The 10,000-nt window shown below is 50.2% G+C and overlaps 1 protein-coding gene across 2 annotated transcripts in view; it reads right to left on the reverse strand.

Annotated features, from left to right (window-relative positions):
* The window catches only part of LOC134095621 (dual specificity protein phosphatase 8-like), a 55,176-nt gene that overhangs the window by 13,201 nt on the left and 31,975 nt on the right, over positions 1-10,000 (reverse strand). The window contains exon 1 of one of the 2 annotated variants that reach the window (XM_062549253.1): positions 317-836. The exons of the other annotated variant lie outside the window; for it this stretch is intronic. Coding sequence (XP_062405237.1) covers positions 317-431 — 115 coding nt within the window. The 5' untranslated portion in view covers positions 432-836. Of the gene's footprint in view, positions 1-316; positions 837-10,000 lie in introns of those variants that run through there. 2 annotated transcript variants of the gene reach the window in all.

The raw sequence follows: 10,000 nt of genomic DNA on the forward strand, positions 1-10,000 counted from the left end.
TCTGCACAGTGGATGTGCTGCTACCAGCCCAACAGGAGAACAGGATGTTTATGGCTGTACTGTACCCTGTACAGTATTCACAGACTGTACCTTTGTGCCCCTTAAAATATACATAGAGACAGGAACATATGCACACACACACACACACACACAGACACACACACACACACACACACACACACATATACACAGTACCATGAGCTCACTCAGACACCAAAGTTGAATACACACTTTGCAAAAAAAAAGCCTTTTTGAAGGAAATACTGTATGTCACACACTCTCTCACACACACATGTACATAGACACCTCCACACACCTCTGAGGTCGCGTCCCTCCTTCACCCTGCGCACCCTGATCTTCAGCTTCATCTCGCTCTCGTGCATCTCCGTCCAGAGGTGCCGCGGGGGAGCTATGACCACGTCCACGGGCATCCAGGCAGACCGGCGCACTCGCCGAGCGGCAGCGGGCAAACACCAGCAAAAGAGAGAGGGGAGCGTCCAGCAGCTAGAGCCGCACTGCCCAACGCACGGACGGACACCGCGGCCGAAAAAAGAGCTCGTACAGTACACTTCCACACAGCTGACACAGTCACTGTCACTTGGAGCCCCCCCTTCTGAACAATTCAGGGGCTATGGGAAGTAGTAGACAAATAAAGGTACAAAAAAATACTCGCTAAACGGGATTTTAAAAAAAAATCTGGGTAAAGAGTCCTCCAGGAGAAACGAGGGATGAGAGAAAAGAGGAGTAGTGGCCGAGCGCAGAGGAAGAGTGTGTTCCTGCTTCAGTGGCAGCCCGCGGCAGCGACGCTTCTCTCCACTCTGCGTGTCTCTCGCCTTCTGTCTCCAGCTGGAAGTGCAGCTCCCTATTGTCTGTGCGCTCTCATTCGCTCGCTCGCTCGCTCTCGCTTGCTCTCTCGCTCACTTCCCCCTCCCCTCTCTCTCTCCCTCTCTCCCTCCCTCCCTCTCTCTCTCTCGCTCGCCCGCTCCCTCAGTGAATGAGCTCACTCTGCCGTGCGCGTCGACTCTGCTCTCTAGTGGAGCTCGGCGGCGGCTCGGTCATTGCTAATGTGTAAGGCATGTTCCCGCATTCCTTACTCACCACACAAATATGCGGCCACCTTAGGGGCCTGCGCTGAGGCTGGGGGCAGAGAGAGAGAGAGAGAGAGAGAGGTAGGGAGGGAGGGCGAGGAACGCTCCTACGCTTCCCTCCTTTTACTTGCTGACAGAAACACACAGATTTTAACTCCCCTGAGACACACACATACACACACACACATACACATACACACAGCATGGCAGTGTGTTATTTTTTTTTCCTCTCAACTCCAAGAGCCAGGAGTCCTCCAGGCTGAGAGCGGAGATTGTGTGTTTAAACTACTCCACAGAGCCGTAATCTCCTCTCAGCCTTTACAGACCAGTAATCTGTGTTACAGCTGCATCAGACTGTCTGTGCTGGAGAGCACTTAAAAAGTAATAGTCTGTGCTTGTTTTTCTTCAGGGCACATACTTTATTACAGGGACATTTTACTGAAGAGTATGCATGTTCTGAGGCGCAGGTATTTTTATAAAATCACTTTAAGGTGTTTTATTATATCTTTACGATATTCCTCGTTGCATTTATAGGTTGTTTATAGGGAGCACCACTTTTTTTTTCTCTCGCTCTTGCAAACATGAGGTAACCGTGTTCAGCCAACAATCTTTGTTGGTTCCCCCTTCGGGAAAAGCAAACAAACAAAGCAAAAACAGAATTTATGAGGACAGCATGTAGGCCCACAAACTGCCATTAGAGTGGGGCTTTAAACGGTGCCCGGCGGGGAGACAGAGCAGGTCCTGTGACAGCCTGCCTGCTAGCGCCGGGCGGCTATAGCAAGGAGCCAGCACAGCACCACCGACCCTTGCCATGTGGTGACCCACGGGCTCCTGTTGAACAGACACATTCTGTCAGAGCTCAGGAGAAAGAGAGAGCGAGAGAGAGAGAGAGAGAGAGAGAGAGAGAGAGAGAGAGAAGTGGAGGAGAGAGAGAGGGTAGTGGGAGAGCACTGCAGGGATCAGAACAGTGAGAAGTCACACAGTCATGGGATTTTACTACCACACAGTAAACACACACGCCAGGCATCTCTCTCTCTCTGAGTGTGTGTGTGTGTGTGTGTGTGTTTGAGAGAAAGAGAGGGAGAGAGGGAGCCTGTGTCCTCATGTGTGTGTGTATTAGCTTTTCCTAGTCACACAGAGACTGAGAGTGTCAAGAGCACCACTGTTGCTTGTTAAACACCAACAGCCGAATGACCACAGAGCATTTAGCTCAGTGACACTCGACCACTGGCTGCTTGCTGACTCTATTTTTGATGTGAAGTCACTATGCGGGTGTTCTGTTTCATAATACAAAAATAAACACAGCAGCATAGAAAGAGAGAGGGAAGAGAGAGAGAGAGCGTGAGAGAGAAGGAGAGAAAGAGAGAGTAAGGATAGGCAGAAAAGAGGACAGAATGAGAGAAAGAGAGGCAAAACTCAACTCCCCTCTTGTTTAAACACACCATCTTCCCAACCCACATGGCCAACCGATGGCTGTTGTTCATTAAATAAGCATTTTAAAAAAAAGAAAAAACACCTGAACATGGTGTGCCGTGTAATGCTGGTTGAGTGGAAGTGGGTCAGTTGGAAGCAGCGTAGCGAGGAGGGGATGTTCCTTTACGACGTTGTTGTAAACTTTTCCTACGCTTACAAACCCTCAATTACCAGTGCACCGCCCCGGACCAGGCAGAGCAGAGCAGAGCAGAGCAAGGGAGAGTGGAGTGGAGTGTGGAGAGTGGAGTGTGGAGTGTGGAGTGGAGTGGAGTGGAGTGTGGAGTGTGGAGTGTGGAGTGTGGAGAGTGGAGTGTGGAGTGTGGAGTGTGGAGTGTAGAGAGTGGAGTGTGGAGTGTGGAGTGTGGAGAGTGTAGTGGAGTGGAGTTTGGAGTGTGGAGTGTGGAGTGTGGAGTTTGGAGTGTGGAGTGTGGAGTGTGGAGTGTGGAGTGTGGAGTGTGGAGAGTGGAGTGTGGAGTGTGGAGTGTGGAGAGTGTAGTGGAGTGGAGTTTGGAGTGTGGAGTGTGGAGTTTGGAGTGTGGAGTGTGGAGTGTGGAGTGTGGAGTGTGGAGTTTGGAGTTTGGAGTGTGGAGTGTGGAGTGTGGAGTGTGGAGTGTGGAGAGTGGAGTGTGGAGTGTGGAGTGTGGAGTGTGGAGTGTGGAGAGGAGCAGGGTAACTGTGAGGAGTCTGGGCAGCAGGGCTCTGAGGGCCCCGGCTGGAGTTTCAGGAGCCTCTTGTTGGCCCTGGACTGGTCTGGCCCTTGTCTGTCACACACACACACACACACACACTCTCACACATACAAAAACACACACACACACACGCCCACACCTGACCTTTCCAAGGTTGCACTGTGGCCGTTGCCAGTCCCCGCTGAAACCCAATCGCGGCACTGCAGGGTGGACTGGGCTGAAGGCGCGGGTGATCTGCAAATGCGGCACTTAATTGCCGGGGCTTATAGAGAGAGCCGCCCCGCACGTTTCGGGCGAGTGCAACTGGACCACAGCGGGTGGGGTCAGGGGGGCCTGGGTGGGTGGGTGGGGGGGGGGGGTTTGCAGTGGTCTGTAAATAGCCACACTGCGTAATTCTGCTATTAGCTTTTCTATTCTTGAGCAGGCCAACCCACACCAGGCCTGAGGGGGAGAGAGAGAGAGAGAGAGAGAGAGAAAGAGAGAGAAAAGAAAGAAAGAGAGAGAGAGAGAGAGAAAGAGAGAGAGAGAGAGAGATGCAATGCAACACAATGACAAACAGCTGCCGGCCTGAGCGGTCCACCTGTTGTTGGGTTCCAAGCGGAGCCAGAGGGCAGAGGAAGAGGAAGTGGAGGGAGAGTAGAGCAGAGAGAGTGATCGCTCCATTACAAACCACCGTGGCCGTGAGCGCTCGCTGACCACTGATCACACACACACCAGGATCACACACACACCAGGATCACACACACACACACCAGGATCAGCTCCTGGGCTTTCACCCCTTGCTTGTTGCTTGTTTTTGCTGGTGACATATTTCAACAGTACGCAAAAAACGACAACGCCCGCAAAGATCGCAATCATGGACTTGCAAAAAAACAAAACAAAAAAAAACGTGGCGATAGAAGGGATTATCTTCTTTAAGGGCGAACACAGGAGTTTCACTGTCAACATGGAGCCTCTGATGAATGTGTGTGGTTGTGTCTGGGCTGGGCGGGGGGTTGTGCTATGGAACGCCACATGAGCAATCTGGTGGTGAGCCTTGGCCAGGTCAGCCAGCGAAGAGGTCAGCACTGACAGTTGCATCAGTGTGGCTTTGCGAGCGCCTCCAAACATCCAAGCACATGCTTGGGGGATGAGGTAATGTGACCGCCCCGTCCTGTGGCTGAGGACATACACCCTCACAATATGGTGCTGTGCACTCCAGACCTGCCATTTGCCACATGAGGAAGTGCGGCCCATGTGGACACTTCTACATTCACTTCTCTTCACCGAGTCTCTGTATGAGTGTATGTGCGTACACTGGCAGATAGGAATAAATACAGATATAATCAAAATATATGCTTACATAATTCTATAAATATATAGATTATGTGCTAAAATATATGCTAGTGTACATGGATGTATATATCTGAAGTATAACTATGAAATTTAAATTATTCCTTTTATAATTAGGCTATTATAACAAAATATTATATCATGAAGTACAGTATGCATACAGGGTATGCAGGCCCTTTATGTAATGATGCTTAATGTGTGAGTGTGTGAAAAAGTGTGTTATGGAAAGTTGGCAGGAGTTTGAGCATGTGAGTGTGTGCATGTGCATGTGCATGTGTGTGTTTATGAATGTGTGAAAGCAAGTGTGTGCTTACAAAGCAATAGAAGGCCCACGTGTGGGGTGTGTGTGAGTGTGTGTGTGTGTGTGTGTGTGTGTGCCTGCCTCACACTAGCGTGTGTGTCTTGCTGTCCCAAGCAAAGTGGTGAGCGCAGAGCATGCCCCTAAAGGACATAATCCCCTGTGATGTGAGCGCAAGGGGCCGTGCCCGTGCCTGTGCCCGTGCCTGTGCCTAGCCACTGCTCTGCCCTCATCTGCGGAGAGGTTAGCGGCTAATTTACTGCCCCCTTAAAGAGCAGGGTGTCAGGGCCGCGGAGCTGCAGCCAGGGCCGGGGCCAGGGCCAGGCCGGTGGGGGGGGGGCAGGGGGGGGGACGGAGATGGACACACGCGGCCTGTGTTCCTCTGTTGACAGTGCTTGTTGTCAAGGTATCAGTGACAGGCACTTAATGTGTAATTACATCAGTGACGTGGAGCATGCTCAATCCACAGCTGGCATGCCTGGGATGTGAGGTCTTAGGCTGTGGGGGGGGTGGGTGGGTGGGGGGGGCGTATCATTCGCTTTGCTGGCTGCAAGTGCAGGCCGAAGTGAGAAAAGAGAGAGAAAGAGAGAGAGAGAGGGAGGGAGAGTGAGAGCACCCTCACTCTTATATCCCCCTTCCCCCCCCCACCCCTCCTCCCCACTTTGATCGGCTCCCTGGCTGCCAACAGAAACCCCCTACAGCTGCACACAGGGCCTACAAGAAGAGGCTTGTCTCACGGCTCAAACATTGCAGGGGTGGCGTCTGTGTCCAAACCTGTCCCCGAGGCGAGGCATGGCGACCTTCATGGGATTCGCAGAACGCAGCATGTGCATCAGTTCCAGAAAAGTTTAGCGTTTCAGCGGACGAATCCTCCGTCCACACTCGTTAAGTCCTTGTTGAGATTCTTGGCAGCGTGGGTGTTTGTGTGTGTGTGTGTGTGTGTGTGTGTGTGTGTGTGTGTGTGTGTGTGTGTGTGTGTGTGTCTCTGTGTGTGTGTGTGTGTGTGTGTGTGTGTGTGTGTGTGTGTGTGTGTAGAGAGAGCACTGGTGTTCTCACACTTTTGTTGGTCTGAGCCTGAGAGATTGAGTGGTGCTGAGCGGCAGTCAGTGTGAATAGATTTGTCTATTAGTCTGATGTGTGTGTGTGCGAGTGTGTGTGTGTGTGTGTGTGTGTATGTGCAAACTTATCATCCGGCATGAGCTCACAGCCGTACACTTGCTCCAAGTGACTCACCCATCACACGCTGCACATGTCATCTAAGATCCCCGTCTCAATCACTCCCAGCTGAGTCCCGCCATGACAGCACAAAACCAATACAGACGCACAAAGGCAGCGCATTGTACATTCACGGCCTCCTGATTATTTCCCCACAGAGAGCATGTACAGTTGGACTGTCTGTCTCCCCCACCCCCCACCCCCCCCTCCCCTTGCACCACGCGTCAAGTCAAAAGCACCAGAGGAATAACTAAGGAGATCGAGGAGACGTGATGTTATTGTGAACAGCGTTGATAATCCACAGTAGGAACGTGAGCAGTAACACCAAAGATCCTTCATTACTGACAAGATAGAGCAACATAATGCATCTCTATGCATCTCTCCTGTCCTGTCCAGTTCCTGTCTGCTTAAGGAAAGACGTCATAGTGGGATATCGATCGGCAAGCAGTTCAGTTCAAATGTAACGTCACTTTCTAGGTCTGCTTACAGTAAAGGGGAATTTGCCCCCCCCCCCTCCACTTTGCGAAAACAGAACGCGGAAATCGTCGAACGTTTGCGCCTCTCGCTCCGCTTTAACCCTCTCTGGTAACACACACAGGCTAAGAGGATCGTAGAGCAAAACACAGCGACGGCCTAAGAATGGAGGATAACATCAGCGCAGAGTGTTCGGTGGGGGAGAGATGAAAAATCACAGATGGAGGCTGGTTAATGTAGTGTGCAGAATGGGCGACTCACACATTTCCTCTCCTTAGTGTGCCGTCAGACTTGCATTCAATCAGTTTTTGGGGGAAAAGAAGATTAAGGAAGTTAATGGAGCAGGACTTTACCCAATGGTGGGATGTTTGCTTCGGATAAAAATGGAACAAGCCTCGCATCCAGATGCTCGATATCATTTAAGCATTGGTCTCTGAGCGTCTACATTTAAGCATCTTTCAAATAAAAGAATAGGCTTCCATTAGGCTTTTGGAGTATGTATGGCCCACCTAAAATGACTTTTAAAAACAGATTTCTTTTCTGAAATTGTCTGCCCCTCCAGCTGCACAACAGTATTTATTTCCGTCCACATCTACAAGCCGTCATTTCGACGTAGGAACTTGTTTTTCCTCGATTAACAGGGCTCAGCAGTGGATCACATAATGTATGCTCACCCGCTATAAATACGCCGTGCCTAAGACAGTGCATAAGGTGTAAAAACATCATCAGCGCTATATTTTTTTTCTTCGAACTCCGAGCCTATTTATGGGCTCACACCTCCCTCGCTCTGAGATGAAGTGATTAGCGCAATAGCACCTCTATAAAAACGACAGAGCGCAGCCAACGCCTGTGCTGTGTGCATCCACCCTCCAATCTGAGCCTCAACTGCACAGAGACGCACAAAATAGGCCCAGTGGTTTCTGTGGGAACCACCTCTATGACATCATCTCTTATTCTTTCTCCCCGCCCCCTAGGGTTGTAAATACCGTCCAATGGCTGACCGGCGGGGCTTTTTTTTTTTTTTTTTTGAAAGTGCAATGACATAAATTATTGGCAGCCGAGGCTGTCTGTCAGGGGGCTACGGCGAGAATTGATGCCTCGAGGAAAGAGCTCCAGGTCCGCTCGCACTTTTCAATTTTTAGCATCTTACACCTCTGCCACCTGAGCTGGGCTGTCAAAATGGCGATCTATCACCTGCTGTATGGCAATACTACTCATCCAGTGCCAGGCTGCAGCCCCAGCGGCTTCAGGTAACCCGAGCCCATCAGAGAGGCGGCCGCTCAGCGGCTTAATTTAGCCGCTACGCCAGTCCTGCGCCGGCCGCTCGCTGGGCTCGTCTGGGAACCGAGCCGCTGAAGGAGAGGAAGGGGGGGGGGGGGAGTGTTGTTCTGTTTGGTTGCTCTGGTGAAGTGTCAAACAGAGACACACGGGAGCACCGGGACGTCTGCTGAGTCAGAGGTCCAAAGAAAGTCCCCACCGCTGCAGAAATGACACCAGGTACAAGGCTGAACAGATGCACTGACATCACTCCTGGGCCACGGAGGGTGATGATGTCGCTCCCATAGGGAGGAGTGGGGGGGGCAGAAGGAGCTGTTGCTATCTGCCCTGGCCCAGATCGCTCCAGTGACCTAGAACACCTTCAACTGGTGGTCAACATTTCTCTTCATATTCCCTCAACGTTTCAGCCCGACCTCAAACCACAACCTTCACATTGAAGCAGACGAAGCAGTTGAAATGTGTATATGGTCCAGAGCGCATATTTCCACCCAAAAAAACAATTTCTCTCCAACCAAAGGCATAGATCTTAGGTCTTGCAGAATGATGGTTGAAGGCCTCAGACAGTAGAGTGTGTGTGTGTGTGTGCGGGTTGGGTGTGGGTCTTCAATTTGGGTGGAGTCTCCTAACACAGGGTCATTTATCAGATGTGCAGGTCAACCACCAACCCCGCTACTGAAAGGCCTCATTCCAGGAAGACTGAGGGAAACAGTAATGAGGTGGGGTGGCATGTTCACACACACACACACACACACACACACACACACACACACACACACACACACGGGCTCTCAATAAACATGGGATTTACACACAGTACAAACACACACACACACACACACACACACGCTCGCATACATGACCGAGCAGCAAGCACGCACACGCGGTAATGAGGATGACCGGTGGCTTGAGTCAGTGCCGCCAGTTAGTCAAACTGGGAATTTTCCACTCCGTTCTGGCCGGGGGCCCTGTGTCGGGGAGTGGCCCCAGTGCAGCGGTGCTCGCTGGCTCGCCGTAAACCGCCGGCGCATTACTCACTCACAGGAATGACTGCTGCTGCTAACGCTAACGCTAATGATGCGCGATGGCTTTATTGCCTGCGATTGCCCCCGGCGCTATCCGTCATGTCTGCAGCGCCGCTCGGCGCCGTTTGACCCAGTCAACAGGAGGTGAGCACATGCCCCGGCCAAAGCACTCTGTGTCATACTCACACACACACTACACACACACACACACTCAAGCTCTCAACGCCCAGCTCTTAAGAGCCTAACGCGACTCTCTAGAGCCCAAACTCCCTCCAAAAAAAAGTTCTCGACGCAGTGAGTGATGGGAACCACATACACACAGGCCTGATGTCATTGTTACCTCACTTGGCAACGTACAGTACATGGAGGCCATGTTCCAGTGAAGTGTTACAGTTTTTTTCAATCGCTAACAAGCGTTTGTCCATTCATTTGACACATTTTCAAAACTCTAAACACAGACTCTCACCTACAAAACACAATTGGCCAAATGGATCATTTTCCTCTCAAAAGCACATCACATGTTCTTACACCACATTTTGTTACATATACACTAACTCATCATTTCTCTGCACACACTAACTTTACCAAAACACTGGAAACCTGACTCAAAATTAAGTTATTTTGTCAAAGAATGAATCTTGTTTTCACTTCACAAGATACATGCAGTCAATCAGAGTACACTATGTTTCAAAATACTGGCTACTGTTCACGTTACAAAAACTGCATAGACTTTTATGTTTCAGTTTTACAGGTATTTGCATGCAAAACATGCAATCCAGCATTTTTACACAACATTTCTTGGTTGGGAACTGTATGTCCAGATGTAATGTTCACATTACAATGCATTCCAGTAAAAAGCCAATCTTTTAAAAAAAAAAAATTTTTTACTGACTAGGCCTACAGGAGGTGCAGTATAAATACTGTTTACAGTAGACTATGATAGAACAGAAAACGTTTTACAGTATTGCAGTACAAAATATCCATGAAACACAAGAGCATTCTGAACAAAAAACAACAGCAAAAAGCCCAGATAAAAAGGAGGTGAACAAAAAAAAGCACAATATTACTGTGTCTAATCTCTGCACCTGCTCCTCTCAGTGCTCCTGCACCTCTCACTACATCTCTCACTGG

Source organism: Sardina pilchardus, chromosome 11 (genome assembly GCF_963854185.1).
Source record: "Sardina pilchardus chromosome 11, fSarPil1.1, whole genome shotgun sequence".
Taxonomy (NCBI): domain Eukaryota; kingdom Metazoa; phylum Chordata; class Actinopteri; order Clupeiformes; family Clupeidae; genus Sardina; species Sardina pilchardus.